Source organism: Catharus ustulatus, chromosome 14 (genome assembly GCF_009819885.2).
Source record: "Catharus ustulatus isolate bCatUst1 chromosome 14, bCatUst1.pri.v2, whole genome shotgun sequence".
Classification (NCBI taxonomy): Eukaryota; Metazoa; Chordata; class Aves; order Passeriformes; family Turdidae; genus Catharus; species Catharus ustulatus.
The window spans coordinates 8784371-8807994 of record NC_046234.1 but is presented as its reverse complement, the minus strand read 5'-3'; the positions used below and the strand labels follow the sequence as shown (position 1 = coordinate 8807994).

Here is a 23624-nt window from a genome sequence, read left to right as displayed (position 1 = left end):
TGTTTTCCAGGTATGTGCAGTTGTCGGTATTTTTGTTTTACATAGGAAAATGTGTTCTCTCTTCTATGGATGAGGTAGTGATGTACTGGATCATTTTGATTGCATCACATTGGCAGGGTGAGGGGAAGGGAGAATGTTCGTCTTGACCTCCCAGGGACAACCCCCTGCCTGTTTTCCAATCTCCAGTGCAAGCTGATAGCAAGTGCATCAAATAAAAATTACAATTTGGCTAGCTTGTCAAAACAACTATAAAACCTGAAAGAAAATAAGCATGGAGTGCAAGTCCTATTAGGAGCAGCTGGAGGAACTCAGGTTGTTCAGCCTGGAGAAGAAAGGCCTGAGAGAGGCCCTTATTATTCTAGGAGTACCTGAAATAAGGTTGTGGCCAGGTGGGGATTGGGCTCTTCTCTCAGCTAGTAAGCAACAGGACAAGAGCAAACAGCCTCAGGTTCTTTCAGGGGAGGTTTAGTTTGGACATTAGAAAAAATTTCTTCATTGAAAAGGTGGTTAAGCATTGGAACAGGCTGCCCAGGGAATTGGTGGATGCACCATCCCTGGAATTCTTGAAACAACATGCAGATGTGGTGTTCAGCGCCGTGGTTTAGTGGTGGGCTCGGCAGTGCCGGGCTGATGAGCGGGTTCGGTGCACTGAGGGTCTGTTCAGCCCTGGTGATGCTGTGTGTGGGCTGGGTGCTGTAGGTGCTGGCACTAAAGGCTCTCTGTGCCCCCAGGCCTGGCGGAAGCGCTGGTTCGTGCTGCGCAGGGGCCGCATGAGCGGCAACCCCGACGTGCTGGAGTACTACAGGAACAGCCACTCCAAAAAGCCCATCCGCATCATCGACCTCAACGAATGTGAAGTGCTGAAGCACTCGGGGCCCAACTTCATCAAGAAGGAATTTCAGAACAACTTTGTGTTCATCGTGAGAACCACCTACCGCACGTTCTACCTGGTAGCCAAGACTGAGGAGGAGATGCAGATCTGGGTGCACAATATCAGCCAGATCTGTAACTTTGGACATCTAGAAGATGGCACAGGTAGGATCATGCTCATCGTGGAGGCTGGGAGGGGTGACAGGAGGCATGGACCGTGCTGTCAGCTGGGCTGGGCAGGTGGAAGAGGACTGTGGTTCCTGTATCTCCATACAGCACTGGGGTGCTGCTAAAGCCTGACCTGAACCTTCTCAGGGACCTCACTGCTGTTGGTGGAAATGCTCACTGACTGCTTGGTCTCACTTTGATGAAGCAATTCCTGTGGAGCAAACAGCAGGTCCTTAATAAGAAAAGGTGCTGTTTATCTTCTATTATCTTCTGGGACCATTTATTTCATTACATGTTCTGTATTTATTTAGTTTAACTTAACGTAAAACACCTGCTCCAGGAAAGCATCCTGCACAACTCTCATTTTCTCAGGCTTTGCTGGATGTGGAATGTTCACAGACTTGGGTGTATATGCATGTACATAAATCAATGACAGAAATAATAAGCTGCCTTAGTCTGTTAATAAGAGAAAATAAAGAAAAGGCAGAGAATAGGAGTGTTAAAAGTGTGTGTATAGACTTAAGAGATGGTCCTGCCACTGAAGCATAAAGGCAGCTCTTTCACCATGCCCTATATCTGCAAATATTCTGCAGAGTGAATTTCTTGAAAATCTGCCCAGAATTAACAACCCCAAGATGGATGTAGCTAGTAATTAAAGTGAGGACCTGTACCATCATTAACTTACCCTTTCAACTGGACAGTCAGGACCCAGATAACAGCAATCTGTCTTTCCCTTGACAATTCCAAGGTGCAGATACAGCAGCAATTGGAGCGTTTCAGAGGAAGTAAGTCAGAACGAAGCCTTTCAATGTGATAAAAGGCAGTGCAAGAGTAGAAAAGCGGGGCCATGGAGGGACACGAGCCCTAGGGCAGTGATGGGTGTGGGGCTATCATAGTGTGGCCAGGCAGTTTATCCTTCCATGGTCTTTGTGCTGCTGCACACAGAGTGCTGCTGGTGTCTGCAAGTGTTGCATGGCCACACCACTACCAAGCAACTTGACAGGAAACAAAAGGCTATGGGAAAGGATTTATTTTACTCTATCATGGCTCCTGGCATTGCTTAGCTGCCTTTTGAGTAGAGTCTTCTGAGGGAAATGGGAGTGGCAAGAACACTGCAGTGGTTACAAATGTGGTGTCTGTTCTTTTCTATTCACTTGAGAAACTACCATGAAAACTTGCTGACAGATTGTGTCAGTACAAGCTGCCCATGAATACAAATTTCAAAGTAGGGCTGGTAGGGATTGGAGTCTACTGCCCTTTGGAGTTTGGATGGAATTAGGGATATTCAGTAACCACCTTCCTACTGTTCTGCTGTCATTGACACTGAGTTCTTGCTCTTGGGTGGTTATTTCTGGTGCAGGATTATTTTAGATATCATTTTATCAATTATTCTGAAATTAAGGTAAACCGAGAAAAATAATTTTTGTGTCTCAGATGTGTAGGCAGCCTTCTCCTGTCACTGTGTGAGGATGTTCTTGGGGGATGTGGTCTGTGGCAGAGGAGCTAAGACAGTGGTTGTCCCAGATGCATTTATACTGGGAAATGCCTTCTCTGTTTTGCTGGTGCAGGCCAGCACTGCTTGTAAGACTTGCACATGGACAATACGTAGCACTGCACGTTGGTGTTTCTCTCCCAGCAAAGATTGCCTGTGTGGGCACTGATGGATCAGAAATGACAGCTCTTGCAGCAGCAGCTGGGAAAGCTGACACTCCAGCTTTCCAAGGTGGATATTACCACCCAAGAAGTTCAGCAGTGCCAATCATTTGCTTTGGTTCAGTACCAAGTCTGGCACCTGAGCTTGCAGCCCTCATCAAGGGTGGTGTGAGCTAAGCCTCCAGACATGCACTTACTGTCTCTAATGCCAAATAGCTCCTAAGAGCTTCTACTTATCCTGCAGCTCCTGCCAGTGAGCTCAGGTCTGGGGTGTATCCAGGTCAGGTTGCCAAGCACATCCAGATCCTCTGATTTAAATCTGCACAGCTCCAGAAGTTGCACATCACATTTCAAACACTTGGTAATTGCTTCAGCTTTTCAGGATCTCCTAAATTCTCCAAGACCCTGTAGGTTTAAGCAAATTACCCTTAAAAATTAACATTAGAAGAGAAAAGCCCTATTAAATGCCACATGCTTTTTTAACTTGAATGCTACTGGTTTAAAAGAATACTAGTCCCTAGTATGAGTAATATCACTCTTAATCTGTGCATCGCTGAAAATCTGCTGAGACCGAGGCCAAAACACAATCTGTTGCTTTCTCTGCTTAGTTCCCAAAGTGTAGCCACAGGTTTGTGCAGTGACTCAGCTTTAAGCACTGTCCTGTGGTTCCCAGCTAGTCCCTTCCAGCAGCAAACAAGCTGGGTGGACAGCCAGGTCCCACACCAGAGGTGTTGGCAGCCAGATGTGGAGCTATGAAAGCCATGGCTCCTGTGAGCACTGCTCTGTAGTCAACAAGACAGGGGACAGCTGAGAGGCAGAGATGACATGGCAGCTCCAGGCAGATGTCAGGAAGCACCTGGGAGGGCAGCTGTCAGGAAGGACTTGCCAGCAGCACTCAGACACTGCTGCCACAAGAAGGTGCTGCTGGTTGTGCTGGAAATGACAGGGGAGCTGGCACCTTTGGGGACTCAGCTGGAGGGGAGAGGAAGAGGCTTTGCTCCTGGTTTTCCTGCCCTATCTAAGCAAAATCCTGCTTGCATCTTTGGTGAAATCTCCCAACAGAGCCATCATTCCCCAGCCCCATGGGACCCATGGACATGCAGGGGATTGAGAGGATGCTTGGCCCAAGTGTCTGGGGCAGGGCAGGGGATGAAATGAAGTGGCTGTGGGACATCAAAGACACAGTTTTTCCATGTGCAAGCTGAAGCCATGACTAATTGATACAGTCCAGTGTAGCAGCTTTTCATTGGAGAAACTAGTAGGAAGGTTATTTAACCAAACTGGTTAAATTAGGAGGCCGTACTGTTATTATTTCTAACTCCTTGGTATGTCAGTGCACCCTTGGGGGTGGTTGATGTGAGAAGAACACCCCTATTCCACAATATCCCTGCACTGCTGTTGCACCATAACAATTACTGGGAGGGGGCTGGGGTCTGTAGCAGAAGGGAAAAGCCCTCTGTTTCTCCAAGCAATGGCCCTTCACTGATGGAAGAAGTCACTGTGGAAGATGCTGCACAGGCTCTGTGGTGACTTTCTCCATAACTGCAGGGCAGAAATGTTTTGTGTTAGAACCCACCAAAGCAGTTATTTTGGCAGCTGAAGCCTCCTGCTGTCTCTGGCAAAGGGGATGGCAGGCACCAAACCCACTCTCTGCCTTCTCACTGTTGAAAGTAGCCATGCATAATTTATTCCACCCAGCTGCTGTTGTGGTAGTTCTAATGCACATGATTTAGTTACCAGCAGAGCTGTCAGGGACAGGAATAGTCTGTGAGGAGCTGGCTGCAGGTCCCTGAGCCCCTGAAGGTCAGAAAAGGGCAGGTCTGTGCTGTCTCCATCCCTCCCTCCTGCTCACAATCGTTGCCATGTGGTCTGCAGCTCATAGCCTTTCCTGATGGGATAATCCATGGCTAAACCCTCTGAGTACCAGATGGAGTTCAGGCCTGTTCGTTCTCTGTGTTAATAACCCAGAATGTCATTCATTTCTTTCTTATGCATTATGGCAGTTTTAGCTGTTGGCTTGTTGAGGTTTTTTTATGTAGTCAGATGGTGAAGTGAACATGCTTTTCTGAGATCTCTAGGGAGTTAGCCCAGTGTATATTTGATCATTGTCAACTTGCAAGACAGCTCTCAGAGTCCAAGATTTAAAAGCAGAGTTATTGTCTGAGCCAGCAAGATGAACAAAAGTTATTTTTCAGAAGGGAAGGCTGCAGCCCTCAGCTCTGTAAAAGCCATTCCTTCCAGATGAACACTGATGAAACCCTGCTGTTGTAAGCACCTGCTCAAAATTAAAGCAAATGCTTTGCTTACATTTGAATTTAAGCATGTTCTTATATGCTTTGCTGACCTGAGACCAGCCACTGCCAAGATCTCTGAAGCTAATTGGAGGAAGCAGCAGGATACTGGTCAATATTGGTAGATGGGAAGGAAAGAGGCAGCTCCCTCCCAGGCTGAAAGGGATGAGATAAAGGATAGTGCAGGGGAGTGGGGGAAGATCAGCTCTTTTATTCTTCTGCTGCTATCAGAAAGGTGAAGGGTGAAGCCTGTTGTGGCTGACATGGGACCCTGGATCAGTGGAATCATGAACTACCCTCAGTTGGAAGGGACCTGCAAGGATCAGCAAGCCAAACTCCTGACGCTGAACAGGGTGACCACCATGTGCCTGAAAGGGTTTAGTTTGTGTTCAGTGATGTTGCTGTCTAACCACTCAACTTTTGGCAGTCCTCTTCATCCCTCCTGGTCTGCTTGTACCCAGCACCTCCCAGGGTTGAGAAGTGACTACAGTAACCTGGTAAAATGCCAAGCCTTGTGGCTCTGCTGAGGTTGGGACTAGACTGGACCTGCTGGACAGTCTCAGGACCTCATCACACAGTGTGGGATCTGGGCTACAGGATGCACACAGCAGGCCAGGGTCTGGTTCCCAGAATTTCCATCAAGTTCTGGATATCAGCATTAGAGAAATCTGCCATCTTGCTGCACTTTGAAGGCATGTTAGTTCTCAGTGTGGTTTTATCAGTAGTTGCTGGTTACTTGTGTTTGTTTTGCTGTGGGGTTTTTCATTTTGGAGAAGGGTTTTGCAGCTTTGACTCAGGCAGTGTCTGAGCCAGAGAGATGGGCATCCACTGCTAAGCCCTGCGTGTGTCAGGGATCCAGTGAGCACTGCCCCATCCCTACACAGCTCTGGTGAGGGAACTGCCATGAAGCAGCCTGAAACTTCATTAGAAAAATCATATTCCCTAACTGAGGACTTGTGCTCTTGGTGCCATGTTTGACCTTGCTGCAGATGCTTTTGGAGTGCTGCTCTGTAAAGACATCCTTCCACTCCACAGCTGCCCATTGTGGGACATCTGGCACTTGATTTTTTGAGTTGAAATGCCCCAAAAGCTTTGTTTTGCTTGACTCTGTGTGGCTCAGCCATCACTCCTTCTTCCCTTCCATCCAGCTCTCTAGCAGGGACAGAGGTTGGGAGAGGAGCAGAACCAGACTTCCCTGCTGCCTGGCAGTGCTGAGGCCAGATGGGTCTGAGTGTCTCAGCCTGATGCTGTCTCTGAAGGGTGGCCCTGTGGTGTGAGCAGGCAGCCAGCTCTGGGGCAGCCCCACTGCCTGCAGCCAGACCCCCTCCTGTCCCACTGCTGTCCCACTCTGGGTTGGGACATTGAAGTGCTATGCCCAGAGACAGTGTCACTGAGCTCAGGCTCCCCATGCCTTGTGGCCTCCAGAAAAGCAGTGTCACTTTTCTCAGCAGAGCCAAGAAGCCTCTAGCTGGGGAGTAGCAGACACAGCACTGCTCTTGTGGTTTGGTGTCCAGCTGAGAGAGGCATAAAAAGCTTGCAGACAAGTTCAGAGCTTGTCAGGCTACTGCACGAGATGGAAAGCTGTTTTGTCTACTGAGATCTAGAAAGTGGCAAGAAATCAATTCCTTTCCTTGTCACCATTAATTTGAAGTTTGGAGATGAATAATTAATTATTTGCATTAGATACTTTAAAAATACTTGATAAAACAGGCTGCTGTGCTTTAGCTCTTTCTTCAGCAGAGTCTGTTCTTCATTGCTGGCTGCAGGATGGATGCCTCGACCCTGCAGGAGAGGGGGACTCCAGAGCAAGGGGTCTGCACTTCCTGGAGCCTGGAGGACTTTGACAGCCTGGGCAGGGGGAGCAAAATCAGGCTCCCTTCTACCAGAGCCAGTGTTTGCCTTGACTCACTGCTGCTCTGGTGTAAAACATCTCTGGTGCCAAGGCAAGGTGGTGACAGCACGCAGTCAGAGGGCGAGAGCTGCTCCTCAGCCGTGCCCTCCGTTGCCATTGCAGGTTCTGTGGAGAGCCTGTCTCACACCACCTCGTCCCCACAGCCCTCCCCGGCCGCCTCCACGCACGCCTCCCGCATCGCCGACCCCTCCTTCTCAGTGGACCAGGCGGCTGCTGATGCTGCTGCCGAGGAGACCCCCAGCGAGTCTGAGTCTGTCTTCCTCCCTGACTACCTCTTCCTGTCCAACTGCGAGTCGGGCAAGCTCAGCCACAACAGGTGAGTCCAGGGTCTGCCCCGTGTGTCAGGCTGGAGCACCCCTCTGTCTGTCCAGGCATCAAACTGGGGCACATAGTCCCAGGGAGCCCTGCCACTCAGGGCTGGCTCCCAACACAGCTGGGGACCCCCAGCCTAATCCAATTTACAGGGTGCTTTTCATAGCACAGATCATGTTGAGCATCATATGCTGATCCTTTCCTTTTCCAAGGTGGGTGCCTGAGGATCTGACACACAGCCTCCCTCCAGACACCTGCTGTTGGCCAGGGTGCTCCACAAAGTGCCCCAACCTCCAGTCCAGCTCAGAGGGAAGGGACAGATCTTGTCCCAAACTGTGTGGTTGGGTTTTTTTTGTTTTCTATGTCCTTACAGCCAGGAGAAAAGGAAAGCTCAGGTCCTGACCTCTGTCTCCTTGCAGGTGTGACAGCTGGTCAAATTCAGACAGATCTCTGGAGCAAACATCATCAGACGAGGTTTTTGTTGACTCCTTGCAATCCCAGCCCTCTTTGTACCTTGTACAGCCAACCACTGCTGGCACTGTGCACCAGGTTGGAGCCCCAGTGGCAAATCCCAACATTGGTAGGCCATCCAGTGACTTTTCATCCTCTTCTCCACTGCTGGGGACGCCGCTAACACCAACGTTTCAGATGGACAAGAGCCAAAACGCGCTGCCCTACGGTGTAACGCAGCTGGATGTGCTGTCCAACACACCCCCACCACGGCCACCCAAGCCAACCCACTTCTCGGACAAGAGAGGAGACAAGGTGGCCCTCCAGAATGGGCATGCAGGGATCTGCCAGGCTCAGGTTGCTCTGGTGCCCAGAAGGATCTCCTTGTCCAGCTTGGACAACATGAGGAACTGGAAAGGTGAGTGTATTCCAAGAGCCAGAAAACAGCACCAGTGGGAGGGGTGGAGCTGCCCCCACATACAGAGTGGTTTTGACTTCCTGTTGTGCTTCTCTGTCCTCCCCTCTGAAATCTTACACTCAGTGTAACACAAAATGCTGCTTTCAAATGAATTAGCAAGCAGGATTCTGGTCTGCCCCTTTGGTTCAGCTCCTGCCGTGTAGAAGCCTCTCAGTGTGTGTACAGATGGGCAACAATTTGGCTCTGATCCCTTCAGCGTGCCTCATGCCTTGCTAATTTTCCCCCTCCCTCTTCAGAAGGGAAAGCAGTAGAAAAACCAAAATGAGAAGTCAGCCATTGAATTGGGCAATGCCAAACTCTTTATACAGGTCCAAGTGTGGGCTGGCATGTGGGAAATGCCTCTGGAGCTGTTCTGCTTTGCTACACCCAGTCTGTTCTGTGAGAGCTGAGTGTCTTTTCACAGCTTAAAGACCAGGAAGTCAGGGAGACACTGGGGATGGGATGTAATCCTGGTTGAACCAGGGGCTCTGCATGTCCTTGAACAAATTCCACTCTGTCCTTGCACTTCTGTCAGGGCAGTCTGAAAAAGTCTGAAAACCTGCTGCTACAGAGCAAGGCAAGGCTGCAAAGCAAATTCTTCTCTGAGCTGAGCTGGCTTTTCCATTTGCTCCTGAAACACCATCACCACAAATAAGAGCAACAGTCAAAGAACATCATGGTGTCAAAAAACAGCACATGCAGAATGAGAAAGCTTTATTACATGGAGCCACAGAACAGAGGGAGGTAGCTGGAATACCTGGCTGGAAATCATCAAGTATATTCTAGTGATGTGAAAACCTTCATTTTTTTATGAGGAAAAAAGTGTAGGTTTTTAAGGGTAAATATTCTTTAGACTCCTACAGTTTGAATAACCAGACAATGTGTGGGGCTGTTAGATCTCGCTCATAAAGCTAAGAAGCTAAAGCAAGGAGATCTCTGCTCAGACTGTTTATCAGTGTACAGAAAATTCTTGGAAGGCTTCTGGAGAAACACCCATCAATGGAATTGCTGTTCTTAGTTATCAGCTATGTTTGGTTGCTCCCTGAGAGGTGCAGCTCTTGCTTCTGCACATGTGTGGTTCCAATGCAGCTGGTTCATGATCCTCCAACCCAATTTACACCGGAATGTCTCTAAGATGATTAAGTGACCAAATGTTGTTGTGCTGCTGTGCTGCAGGGTTGTCTCTGCCTGATGGGGGCAGCAATGAATTAATAAGTGCTGCTACTTTTTCCTACCCTAAGTGTAGCTGAAACCATTTGAAGGGTTAAACTCTGAATTAAAATGTGTTTAACAGGAAAGATCAGAAAAATCAACAGGGAGAAAGGAGCTGTTCCTCACCAGCTTCCCCAGTGACTGCACTCAAGTTACAAACTTAATGTTTTGCCCTTGCTAACCTGCAAAAGGTGCACAGATGTAATTAGCTCAGGGCAAAAGCAGCATGAGCTGGTGGAAGTGCCATGAAGGAAGATGAACTGTCAGGTACCTGTATCCTGGCATCTGCCACAGCCTTGTGCCTCAATGTCTTTTTGCCATAAAAAATAAATGTAGCTGTCCCAGGACAGTGACTGTGTCTATCCAAATATATATCTGCACTAACAGAACTGCTTTGCTCTTGTTTAGCTGTTTTTGCTGATACCACCAAAAATGCTCCCAGTTGCAGTACTGACATCTCCTCCACAAGAGCAGGGAATGGATTAGCATGGTTGCAGGGATTTAAGGCATTCCCATAGAAAAGCCATTTTTTGCACAGAAAATCCCTTTTCAGAAAAGGACGGTGGTTGTAAGCATCTCTCACAGCTGATCTTCTATGTGCTGAATGCTGGATTTTAGCAGTTTTTGGCTTTTGCTTGGAAAATAAACCAAGACACAGGCCCACCTGCTCAAGGAGACATGGAGACTTGTGATTGTGTCTCTGGCTGTTCATTCCCCATCTCCTTGCGCCATTTGCACCACATCAGCACTTTTGGATGACAAAGCAAAGAATTTTTCTCCTGCCATTTAGTTCTCTCATGCACCACTTTCTGTACAATAACAAGTGCTTTACTGGCACCTTAAAAGGCTCCTAAATAAATTTCCAAGAAATAATATCTATAATAGCCCTTTTTCATATCATTTCCCCAGTTTGACAGATGGGAAAAAAGAGAACGACTAGAGCAGGAGCTGCATTTAAATTCTTGCTTGCTTGTTCCCACACCAGTCTTTTTTCCCCAATTGCTTGTGTTACAGGAAGCATAAGTTATAGCTGGATTATACATGAACAGGCTCCTTGGTTTCATCATATTTAAAATAGATGTAATCACTCTTGAAGTGCTGCTGAGTTAGATCTGGTTTTATGTGTCATTGTATTTCCTCATTTAGGAGTTACGGAATCATTACAAAACTCAAATTATTTTAGAGCCATATGTTTTACTCCAGAATTATCTCTGTAAGGTTGCACTGCCTTATCCCATTTTAATCACTTTTTTTTCCCTTGCAGCAGACATGGAAGGCAGTTCCCTAAGAAGTCGAGATAAGAGGCTTAGCTTGAATTTGGTAAGTACTCTGCACAAATTTAAAACACTGGCACATAAACTTCAGAGTGGATCATTTCACATCCTGATATTTAATCATTCTCCTCTTCTGTTCAGCAGAAGAATTTTAAAAATTGAAAAAGTACCTGGCTTTGGGCAACTTCTGTGCTGGCTGTTTTGTGGCCTCAGGCAGCCTTTGAGAGAAGAGGGAGGGTGAGGCCTCAATACTCAGCACCCTGTTTTTAAAGAAGATGAAGCTGTGTCTGTTATGAAAAAAGTTACGAGCAGCCTCAAGAATTGACCTGTTGACCAAGAGCTCAGCCAGAGAAAATGGCTTATTTCTTGGAAAAGGGGTCTAAAGAAACATATAACTTTGTGGTCCTGAGGGATAGCTCTTGTTTAGGACATTGTAAAATGTCTGCTCTCAGGGTGTCTGTGATTGAAGGCTCTATCAGTCCACAGCTTCCTGCCTCAGCCTTTGACAGACACAGTTCTAAGCAACCCCATCTCACACCACATAGGCAGTCTTCTGCCTGGTACTGAATGTTGTCTTCTGTTGGAGAGCCTTTGCTGGTGGTGGGCAACTTTATATTTTTCTATTTTTTGAAAGCTTGCAAGGATTGTAATTGCTCCTTCTCATCGCTCAGCCAGCACTAACCTGCATTAAGTGGTTTTCTAATACTAATTCTCAGTGATCAGAAGTGAGTTGTAGATCTGTGTCAGCTCTCTCAGCTTCCACATTTGCCAAAATCTAGCTCATCAGGTGTTCTCCTTTCAGAGCTTCTTGTATTCAGCATCCTCCCTCATTTTATAAGTCACAATTATTGCTGTGAGAGGCAAGTGCAGCCTCACTGAAGTTGGAGGATTTAACCAATAAAGTCACCAATCAATTTGGTTCTAGTTTCCAGCAGTGACTTGCAAAGCTCAGAGTGGACTACTCCAGAGCTGGAGCATTCATCTGAACTCACGTGTTTGTCTCTTGTTGCTCTCACTTGCTCTCCACCTTGTGCCTCTCTGAGAGCCCTATCAGCACAATCCTGTCCTGGGCTCAGTCCAGGCGTGTTCCCAGCTTGGGGGCGGCTGGCTGTGCATTAATCGAGCCGTTTCCCTTTTGTGCAGCCGTGCCAGTTCTCGCCGCTGTACTCGCCGGCTGCGGACAGCCCGGAGGACAGCTACGTGCCCATGCGCCCCAGCAGCTCTCCCTCCGCGCCCGGCTCTGACTGTTCCCCCGACGGTTACATCCCCATGAGCCCTGGCTCGGCCACCTTCACCTTCCCCGTCGTCAGCACTGAAAAACTCACCAGCCCGTTGCCTGAGCTTCCCTCTGACGTGGAGCCCCCCCCAGTGAACCGAGACCTCAAGCCTCGTAGGAAGTGTGAGCCCAGACCTAAAGTGCAAAGCCTGGGGGTCCTGGTGGTGGGGACATGGGTGACCTCCTTTGATAATGTCCTTGGCATGTCTTAAAGAAATTCCCTCTCTAGAGGATGGGTTGAAAAGCTGTGTACTGTATTGTACTTACAGCACTGTAACCTAGGATGTGCTTGCAGGGTGGTTGGTGAGTGGAGAAAGAGCTTCCACGGCTGCTTTTGCAGTCAAAGCCCAGGTGGCTCCATAAACACAGTGCCTGGCTTTTCACTGTGACTGCAAACAGCCAAAGGGATGTAGCCTGGGAGAGACAGCAGACTAAGTCTTGCCACTCTGAAGCACATGTATTCCTGTCTTACCCGCTTTCTGACCTGCCCAGGGACATCCAAACTCAAGTACTCAAACTTGATGTGTTGGCTGTTGGTTAAACTGCTGTTGGGTAGGCACAGCTGTCTTAGCTTAATTAGGAATTCTCTGCAGATGCTTTTGCTGATGGTCATTTTCCACTCCTGGTTTTCATGGCATGTCCAAAATCTGGGTTGCACTTCTGGAGAATGTACTGGGGACAAAATTCAACTTTGAAGTGGAGAAATTGCCTAAACCTATCCTACAATAAAGCTGAATTGCAGAGTCACAGGGTTACTTGGAAATTGGTTCAGGCAGTGCTACTGTAAAGTGGGAACAGACATTTAGACCATTGGCATGAAGAAAAGTAAACTTACACCCTTTCTTAAAGAGTTTTGAGAATGGTGGACACACATACATGGAGTGGTGACAGGAATGATCCTGATCCCTGTGTATAGGACCTTTTTGTTTAGAACAGAATTCAAAACCTGTTATAACATGTAGGCTGAACCAACCTCTCCAAGGCAGCATATAGAGAGCATATTTGGGGCAAGCTTATGTATCTTGTGTGGCTTTTGGTCTCTTTGTGCCCACTATGTTTATTCTGTTATTTTAGGGTGATTGGGGGACTTTGCTTTCTGGCACTGACTGAAGAGGTCATTTGTTACTGATTTCTGACTTAGTTATGTTTGGTGAAATACTCTGTTAGTTTCTTTCTGTTAATACAAAACAGTCTGTACTTTTCATTGAAAACATAGTTCCTTTTATATTTACTTACAGCACGACCACCTCCTCTGGACTTGAGGAATCTCTCCACAATCCGGGAGCATGCTGCCGTGACCAGGATGTGGACTGTGCCTTAGTAAGTCAACAAGAACTCTGCCATTCCAATCTTCTCAGCACTAGCATGAAATTGAGTTAAAAATAAAGAGCTGTCTGAATTGTAGACTGGGTGTAGAATTCTGCACTGCTACATAGCAATCAAGACTTGAACTTTTGGCACGACCTTTTGTCACTAGAAATTAGTTGTTGGTAAAACAAAAGCTTTTGATCCCAAAGCCCGGATAGTATGAACAGATGACACTGCTGGACTCCAAGGACAGCAGAAGATTCATCTTCAGGGAACTTGTGGGCAGGGGAGGATTTCAGCTTGCTGCCTGGGGGAGTCTTGACACAAAAAAAAGAAAAAGCAGCTGTGCTGAAGAGTGCATGCAAAAGCCAGAAATTCCCATTAACCTCCTCTACACACCCTGGGTACCCCAGAAAATGTGGGGTTTTGTTGGCATGAGTGCCAGACAGGGCATTTCCACTCCCCCATTGCAGGTTGTCATGTGAAGGGCAAAAGAGACACCAGATGAGCAGTTTCTCAGTTGCAGAGCCCTCTCTCACATCCAGTGCAAGGCTGGTTAAGTCCCTTGGCCTGCCTGTTAGGAAAAGCCAATACCCTGCCTCCCAAGCATCCCTGCCAGAACACTGAGGTTAATCAGTGCTGACACACTGCTGAGTCCTGAACAATAACAAGCTTAGGGTGAGTTTGCATGTTTTACACTAACAAAAATAAAAAATAATTTATGCCTGAAACTAATACAGCAAAAGGAATTATGCTGTTCACGCTGCAGAGAGGCCATCTAATTTCCTATTAACCAAGCCAGTTGTGCTTGTCTGTGGCAATTTATTCACCATACACCTCTGAGAGTTGTGTTCAGAGGAGAGATTTCCTTGTGCAAGGGCTGAGTCACAGCCATCTCCACAGCATGGGTGGCAGGTGTTGACACTGTGTGCAAAGCCAGAGCAAGTTCCTTTGCATGTACCTGCAGCAGCTGATTAATTCACATCAGTCTCCAAAATGTGGATACCTGCACGGCCAAGTAACTGTCCCAATTATTACCCAAATGAATGATAGCTCTGTGCCCCTTGATAGAGAATTGCTTCAATGTTTTACGCTTTCTGTCATACCAGATAGCAAACTTTCATAAATCCCAGAGAAAAGAACCAACAGAATCAGTCAGCGATGTAGCACACTATTTCTAGAACTAAGGAGTGGCTTTGGACATCCTCTCCATAAAGACCACAGCCTTAGTGTGAGTTTATTCACCATATGGACTGTGTCAGGCTTTGGCTTCATTTCAGTGCATCTGTAAGATGCTTCCTTAACCTCTCCTGTGTTTTTCTTCATAGCAATCGAATGAGCTTTATCTCACCAGAAAGAGACGGTATTAATTCAGCAAGAATATTTGCCAATTCAGTTTCCGGAGAAGAGGAAGAAAGTTACATTCATATGGTAATGTCATTTTCACACAGCCATCCTTTGCTTTATTCTTCTGTGTCACACTGATGGAGAATGCAGAAGTTTGTTTTCTAAGAAAAAACGTTGAGGAGGTTTGTCCTCTGCCTTCTGGTTTGTTTTTTTGTTTTTGTTTCAAATGATGGAATGGTTTTAAACCAAAGACACTGGGACCAATTTACAGAGAGATAAGGGAAGCCCTTTTCCTGCTCTGCAGAACTCAGCTGTTCACCCACAAATGTTGCTGAGCAGTTCCAAGAGATCACAGGGATCAGCCATATTTACATGAGAACTCATTAAGACAAAGGAAATGAAATCTTTTCACCTTTTAAAAGTGTGCCTTGCAAAATCTCCTAGGAAATAACAGCCATTAGTGCACTTCCTAAAGAAACACACCAAATATTGTGTAGAAACAGAACTCCCATTAAAGTCTCATCGCTTCTGCTTTGGCTGGTGGCACTAACCCCACTTCCCATCCCATGAAAGAAGAACATCTGGCTTTCTGGCTTCCTTTTTTTTATTTATTCTTTAGCCATATCTTGTAAAAGACCAGAATCTTGTTTTGCTTTGAATTTTAGGTGGAAATGGATCTCAGATCCATTCATCTGAGCCAATGTCTACAGATCTGCTCCACAGCCAAAGCCCAATACCAATAGCTATAAAAATATATTGCAAAACTGACCACAGTCTCCATGAACCATAGTTTCAAATTTTAACTCGCATCTCTCCCAGACTGAAATCTGCTCTAGAGGGCAGTTTCAGTCGTTACCATTCCCTGTGTGATTTTTCTAGTCTACGAAAACCCGACATATGTTTGTGGCTATCTGTCATTTCAAGAGAATAACTTTCAGTTTTTAGATTTGAACTGAATTTTCACAATTTCTTTAAATTAATTGAATTTATGAATTGATGTTTATGAATTGATGTTTAAGTGGGCACTGCTGCAAATCTGAGCATTCCAAGGGTTTGGATTGAGAATCTGGGCACAAGTCCCTCTTGATAAAACTGAGTGTAAATCAGCCTGTTTTGTTTGTTTTGCCAGAATATTGCCAGAAGAAAAAGGATCTCATGGTTTCTTTATGCCATCTCACAATTATCAGTGTTATGCTGCAGTTAGTAAACAAATGCACTTTTGGCATAGAAAATTATGTGGGCCCTGACTATTCTCATCCATATTCTGCCAGGCAAACCTTCCAACTCACCGTTGTGATCCTGTTTCCTTCTAGGATCGTGTTTTTAGAGCATTAAAAGTTTTTCTTCTTTCCTGACAGGAACACAGACAGGCCACCTCTCCATACAGTGGTGTTTTTCCATGGACAAGGAAATCTAACCTTGATTACTTAGCACTGGATTTTAACTCTGCTTCCCCGTCCCCTGTTCAAAAGGTAGGAGTTACCTGAAAAACCCCACAGCCTCCTGCCTTTTTGTCTGCTGGGAGGAAACTGAGACTCAGGGTCACATTCTGATAGGTGCCTAAGTGCTGTGATGAAGCCAGTCATGTTTCCAGCTGACAGTATTTGTGTCAGGCCCAAGATTAATATGATAAAAGCATGGTGAGGGTGCTGACAAGGTGTCCTTCGTGTGACTTACAGAGATGCTGCTACCACAAGCTCAGCACAGGGTATGAGAGTGCACTGGGAAGTGCAGTCATGAGGGCTCATGGGCAAGTGGGTTGATGCTTGCAGGATCTCTGCATGCTCCTTCATTTTTCATCAAGTCTCCACAAAGCCTTTCCTGCTAGTTTTTCCCAAAATCTCTTTGCAGTAACAAGTTCCCAGCCCATAATAAATTAGTGGGGTAAAACTGTACCATCCTTTATAATCTGGCAAAACGTGCATCTTTATTTTTGCATCACCAAATCCATTTCAATTTCCTTTTCAATGATGAGAAGATACATTCCTTGTTTCAAAGAGCTTCTAACCTGTCCAGGTGGTGGGTAGGTACCACTGCAAAGCAATGAACTGTTGTCAGTTTGGATCATTTTGTGTCCTATGTATCATTTTCCCCATCAGCCAATACTCCCAGATGCAAAAGATTCAAGACTCTTAAGCTTTCTTATTTAAACTCTCCCTATATCTAAAATCATTTAGGTTATTCCTGCAGTGGGATCATTTAGATGAGAATTATTACCTGCATGCAAATAGCCAGTACAGCCCATTTCTCTTGCTTGCTGTGCTGGGCTGAGTGACAGGGTGACAGATGGATAATTATAGCTAAAGTCACTGTGAGCTCCAAGGTGAAGTGAAGAAATCAAGGAATGAGGGAAAGGGAAAAGAGAAAATCAAACTAAGTTTCACTAGCATCCCCTTTCAACCTGAAAATTAAAACATTGTTTTTTTTCCTCTCTGTCCCATAGAAACCTTTTCTGTCTGAGGAACAGAGAGTGGACTATGTCCAGGTAGATGAACAGAAGACTCAAGCTTTACAGAACACTAAGCAGGAATGGACAGATGAAAGACAATCAAAAGTATAAAGGAAGAAGACTTGGGATCCTGAAGGGATTTTTTTGCACTGGAACCACAATGTTTATGAAGCAGCTATCACAGTAGAGCTCAAAGGCAGAGAGAGTTGTAAGATGCTTCCAGTCTGTAGAGGCATTTTACTGGAAACCTTTGATTTCAGCTGGAAAAAGTATGTTGAGTGAGTGAGTGGTTCACTGATGACTAAAGTAATGCATTAGACTTTTTTCCTGCCCTTACCAGTATGCTACATGGTACCATTTTCTGGCATGATTCTGCAACGAGTCATACACTTAACGTTAACAAATCCACTACAAGTCGTATTAATCTAGTTCATCCTGCCTTCTCCTTCTGTTGCATAATTCCTAGTTGCTAAAGCTATTTTTTGACATTCCTACAAATGCTGCAGGTGCTCGGAGTGCTTTTACGGCAGCAGGCATCTGACAGGTTTTGGTGACTAATCAACTAAGGGCTAAAATACCGAAACAATAAAAAGAACTTTCTGAATATATAGTGCTTAAGCAAAGAGAATTTTGGGAAGTGTTTTTCCCCTGGGTTTAAAAGGTCTGGCTGTGAGCTGATGCTGTCAGAACTCAAAACAGGACTATGTACCCATGCGACTGGAATGCATGGTCTTTGACCCTCTGGATGATGGTCATTGCATTAAGCTTCTTCCCTCCATTGTGGCTCATACTTGTCACTTTTCTGTCTGATTCCTACTGATGTTTTCTCCCCTGTCTTGGGAAGTGTCTTTGGCACAGCACTGCTGCTCTTCTAGTACGAGGCTGCAGCCACTCAGTTCTTGGCTGGCTGAAAAATAGAAAGGGAAGCTGTGAGCCTGTTCCTGCAAGCCTTGAGAGAACTGGCAAAGGATCAAGACTGCTTTCATCTGAACAGCAGAAGAAATGCCATTGGAATTGCTGGTAGCAGTCATCAATCTGATTGTTTCACTAGACCCACCCCAAAATATAAAAGAGCATTAGGAAATGCAGTGTGCTCTGAGAGAGGCCAGGACCCTGTCAGAGCAGCACAGCACTGTGCTCATGCAGCATGAGGATCTCTGGGCTCAGGAAGTTCTTCTACCTTGGGAGTTGTTACAGGCACTCTCAGATTGACATATGTGTATAGTTTATAAGATATTTAAACACTTGGCTGCAGACTTTATTTTACAGTGGCACACAGCCACTTGACTCCTGGAAGTAGGCAGTGATGCTGAGTGACCCACACTAGATTTGGTCTCACAGGCTTTGCTCCTGTAGGTGAGTCCCAATAGCCATAAGAGGTCTGATCCTGTCAACATGGACAGACAGACAGTACCCTTAAAAAATATTTCTTCTGATAGTGCCAGTTTACTGGCCTCCTTTCTTGTGCCTGTGGTTACCACGTTGCATTGCTGTAACCTGACATCCTAAAAAATCTGATCTATGAAACAGAGGTCAAAGAGATGTCATTGCAAAAACCACTGGTATTTCAAGGCTCCTACTCAACTTCCTGCCTACACCCTGTCTGCTCCGATCATTCAGGCACTCTGGGAGGCCGAATCTCACGTCCTGTGGGAGAGGCAGCATAGCTAACAGAAAGAGTTTTCCTCCTACCTCAAGAGTGCTGAAGGGCTTGCAAGTCTCACTGCTGCTTTTGCCTGGCCCCTGGGGATCTGTGGTGACCAGGATCTCACTAGGTTACACTGCAAGAACAAGGTTCACCAGCACCTTCACTGACTGGGGCACACTGGGTGCCCAGGCTGGTGGGCATGAAGTGTCCTGGAGTAGAGGCACTTGGAGAACCAGGGTTAGTCCTACAGATAGCTGAACTGCTGTTCCCTCCTACTCTGCTCCTCCCCACTCCTCACCAAAGCTCTCAAATGAAAATTGATGTTGATAAAATTTTGAAAATAATTCCAAGTTTTCCATATATATCTTGTCTGTCTGGTGTGAAATTTGCCTTGTTAAAACGCAGCTGTTTTGTCCTCTACCTGATTTAGCAGAGCTGTGAGTACCCATGCCGTGGGAGTGTATTGTGACAGGGACAGGGCATCTGGGGAGAGGCAGTGGAGATCTGCACCTGCACAGAGGCTGCAGAGAGAGGGAAGCATGGAAGGGCCGTGGATGCTGAGACCTTTGTCTTTCTGCTCTAAAGAATTGCCTTTCTTACAAAGTGTGCAAATAACACACGTCACTCAAAGCTCTTGGTATGCACTGATGGGTTAGAAGACCAGCTAAAAGCTGTTTTAAATTACAGAGGGACAACCTCCACAAAGGGTGAGTGAAGTTGTGTTCTGCTACTGCTGGTCCCGGGCTGTGGAGTGATGGCAGGGCAGCCTCTGATGCGGCTCACAATCACATACAGATCAGCTCCTGTTTGACTGCAGTGCTTCATTTCACGCTGTCAGAAACCTTCTGAAGTGGAAAACCACCAAGTTATTGAAGACTACTGACTCACTTGGTATTCTAATTTATTGTAAAATTATTTAAACTTCAACAAAACGGGTAAACAGATCATTCAGAAGTTTGGAGAAGAAAGAGCTGTATTTTTACTCCCTTAAAAGGACATAAGCTTATATAGATTGGCAAGGATTGTCCTTAGATCAGAATGCCCCCTGTCAACTTCCTGTGTCTCCTGCTTGCCCTCACAACACTCTTATCTTGATCAAATGCTGCTCACTGGTTTCTAACTTTCATTTTTAACTAAGAGCTAAGTTTGAGGGTTTATTCCGATTTTTCATGCAACGTCTGTTTTTACCGACTGCTCCAGGGCCCATGACATACATTCTTGTGCAAGTATAATACATGAAGCAGGAGCAATTTAAAAATACTGGGGAAAGTCCTTCTCAAAGGGTTTTTTTTTTTTTTTTCTTTTGTTTTGGTCAAATTTCACAATACTTGAAAGAGGGTAAAGAGGAGCAGGATGGTGGGAGGATGACAAAGGCTAAATCATCATAAAGGATTTGGGTGTGAAGGGAGCTGCAGCAGCCACATCTGACAAGCCTGTGGGCCAGTATCCATAGAGCCAGCTGGTGGGAGTGCAGGACTGTTACAGAGCAAAAAGGAGCTACTGTTTAGTTAAGTCTGTTCTTAAATCCTAATCCTCTGGTCGAGGAGGAAAGAAAACCTGAAAACAGAGTCAGCTTTTGACAGTGTAATGTCTGAAAATATAGCCCAGGCCAGAGTCCTTGTTAGTATTGGTTCTGGGGCCAGCCAGGCACACTCCTGTTGGTGTCCTCTTTTTGCCATGAGTCTGTCATTTGCATGTATTTTTTTTCAAAAGTGTGGTGAGAGCTGATGCAGAGAGATGCCCTGCAGCTAAATGAGCATAGGGTGGCCAGTGGTCCCTTAGCAAACTCTGCTGAGGGAATTGGCATTGCCCAGCCCAGGTATTGTAGTGCCTTCTCCAGCACTGCTCCCTGTTATTACATGGGGAGAGTGCTAAATGAGCAGAACAGTTTTAGTTCAGTTGGAAATGCCACCTCGTGTAGTTGCTGGATGAAGCTTGGTTGCAGGATGACGTGGAAACCAACCAGGCTCAGTGGTTTGGGTTGTGTGGTTATTGCTGGGGCCATCAGCTGGTTCCACCACTGATGTGTTCAACATGGCCTTACTCTCTCCTTCAATAACCACACATTTGACCAAGGCATAGCAGGTCCACAACTCATTTGCTTTTTGGGCTAAACTACATTTTACATTTACAACTCCTCTATGTCAGGAGGCAGCATTAATTTCCTTACTGGCAGAAATGAGCACTTAACCTGAGAAATGCCAGCAGCCATGTAACTGGAATAAGGTCTTTTCAGCCAGCTCACTTTGCCAGTGGTAGCACCTGCTTTCTTCATTGTCACTAACTACATCCTAGATGTAGATTTTGGAGTTATATTCACTTGCAGTGATTCAGAAGTTTAGTAATTCAAAGACCATCAGATGCTGTGATGAGAACAAAGTATAGGGCAATGCCTTCCCTTTGTCCCCCTGTTCCGCAAAACTTGCTCAGGTTTAAAAAAATAAAAGCCACCAAAATAGCAGACATTTGCCATGTCAAAGCCAGGATATTTTTTTGTTTTGAAATAAAAATAAATTTTTTCTTGTGCAAATGAAGCATTATACATTTTTTTGTATCTGTAAATCTGTAGGGAGGCATTAAACAGTCATCTCTGTTACGAAGGGACAAGTCGTTGCTAGAGGGAAGGGGCACACCTTCCTCATGTTTCCTTGTAATGTTTGGTGTATATATTTGCACATTAAACTGTATCTTTTTTCTAATAAATTAATATAAAATGTACCTGTGATCTGTAATTATTTTGATAAGTGAAGGTGCTCATGGAATAAGCTCCCACATTTTTCACTTAAAGTTTTTTTCCATTTTTTAATTCTCTTACTAGGCAGTGACTTGATCATATAAAATATTTGGATGCTAATTCAAACAAATTTACAAGCAAATGTCATACACCTGTGTATCAGGGAGATTATCTGCAGAATAGCAAAGAACTATGAAATTCAGTCCACTAGTCCCAGCCCCAACTTCTGCTGCCACAGCCCAGGGGCAGGAAGGGGCCACAACTCCTGACTGACCATGTAGATCACAAGCACAAATTTATTCAGCACATGCTCTGGACTTGGATACAAAGGCTAGTTGTTATTTAACCTGGTCTTTTAATTGCTCTGTGCTGAGGAGTGTAGCTGCTGGTAATATAATTTCCACATGCAGCAAGCTGAGGACGTGGGATCCTTTCAATGTGTGCCTCTCGGGATTTAGAAGATGAAACAAGGCAGTCCATGGGAGCAGAGCTGAGTAAGCCTTGCTGCTAACAAGCCAGGTAGAAATAGTTTATTTATTGCTTCAGGTGAGTGCCACTTTTGGATCTGCATGCTTGTAATGCTGGCTGGAGACCCACTGTGGCGGATTCAGGGAGGTGTAGTGCTTAGGGAGCCACCGATGGAAATTTGGCTGCACAGCTCAGGACACACAGACACGTGTGAATTAGATAAGCCTTTGCCTTCAGGCTTGATAGAAGGGAACTCTGTGACATTTTGTGTTTGGTCTTCAAGGGATGGCAGGTCAGAAAAATAAAAGGTCAGATAAAGCGGCTGCTGGTTCACAGCTCTTCCATGTCCTCTGCCCAGCAGAGATGGCAACAGCCCTTTCATCAGAGAACACTTCCCAGAAAAGAGACCTCCCTCAACTGCACCTCCTCCCAGAGCCTCAGAGGGGAACAACTGCATCAAAGCCACCATCAGCCCTGCCACCATGGAGTGAGCCAGGAAGCTCTCAGACTTCTCACACCTCCGTGCAAAGAACTTAAGTGATTGGATAATGATAATGATAATGATAATGATAATGATAATGATAATGATAATAACAACAGTAATAATAATAATGTGAAAAAACTGACAGCAAAATGTCTGGGTGTGTAAGCACTTGGCTCTATAGAAACTGGCCCCTCTAGTTACATCTGCAATTTCAAACCACATCAAATATTTCCCTGAAGCAAAAAGCCACAGAGCAGCCAGCCAGGTAGCAAAATGAGGTTATCTTCACGCCTCTTTAAAAAGGCAGTAATTCCCTATCACAGAATCACAGAATATACCTTGACCTGGAAGAGACCCACAACAAACATTGAAGTCCAACTCCAGGTCCTGCACAGCACAGCCCCAAGGATCACAACATGTGCCTGAGAGCCTTGTCCAAACTCTTCTTGAGCTCTGGCAGGCTGAGTTCTTCCTTACAGAGGCTGTTCCAGTGCTCACCCTCTGGTGAGGAACCTTTTTCTAATATCCAACTTTTCAACTCTTTTGGTTAAAGTGCAATTGCTTTGGTCTTTTTTAGCTGGAGATGCAGGAGAGCATCTGCCTTAAATACAGACATTCCTTTGTAGGCCTTGGGCTCTGTGTCAACTCAAGACCACAGTGGTGACATCTCATTTCTCTCCAGGAAATCTCCAAGTGTTTTGGCAACAGAGCCATACTTTGCTTCCAATTTTTCATGTGAGTTTAGAAGACAGTGACCCCCCCTAGGCCAGTGGCAGTAGCAGAAACAACACTGAATTTGTGGGGTCTTAGTCCTGCACTTTTGCTAGCAACTTATGCAGGCTTCACACTGTGTTTTGGCAGGTCTTAAGGTCTGCATTTCCCCATCAAACAGCATCTAAAGTCCTCTTCCAGTTGTTTAGGGCAGAGAGTGCAGAGGGACTTGGCTATTGGGTTATTCATATTTATGGGAGCACACTGGGGGCCAGGGGTGCCACATCCAGTGCAAACAAAGGATGCACTGGCTGAAGCTCAGCCCAGTCCCACGTGGGGAGCTGATCCCAGGCCCTGTTGTAATGCAGGAGCAAGCAGGGAGCAACCCAGCCTTTCATTCACTGTCCTGTTTTGTTCTGCTTTGATATTCCTTTCACATCTGAATTTAGCATAAACTCATTGTTAAACAGCCCCAACATCCTGCTCTGATAGCTTTGGGATCTTGGCATTGGCATATCCATCACTAAGAGCCTGAAAAGCCCTTGCTCTCTGGATGGCTCACACTGAGGGCTTTAAAGCTTTGAGCAATTTGAGGAGGTG

General features: G+C 45.8%; 1 protein-coding gene across 2 annotated transcripts in view; it reads left to right on the top strand.

Moving 5' to 3' along the window:
• The window catches only part of GAB3 (GRB2 associated binding protein 3), a 65028-nt gene extending 43683 nt beyond the window's left edge, over window positions 1-21345 (top strand). The window contains exons 2-10 of one of the 2 annotated variants that reach the window (XM_033072350.2): window positions 732-1035; window positions 6997-7210; window positions 7626-8074; window positions 10593-10645; window positions 11743-11998; window positions 13114-13195; window positions 14512-14614; window positions 15889-16002; window positions 16974-21345. In XM_033072350.2, the coding sequence (XP_032928241.1) occupies window positions 732-1035; window positions 6997-7210; window positions 7626-8074; window positions 10593-10645; window positions 11743-11998; window positions 13114-13195; window positions 14512-14614; window positions 15889-16002; window positions 16974-17090 (1692 nt within the window). In that variant the 3' untranslated portion in view covers window positions 17091-21345. Of the gene's footprint in view, window positions 1-731; window positions 1036-6996; window positions 7211-7625; window positions 8075-10589; window positions 10646-11742; window positions 11999-13113; window positions 13196-14511; window positions 14615-15888; window positions 16003-16973 lie in introns of both variants that reach the window. The other variant, XM_033072349.2, reaches the window with a different exon arrangement.
• The last annotated feature ends 2279 nt before the right edge of the window (window positions 21346-23624 follow it).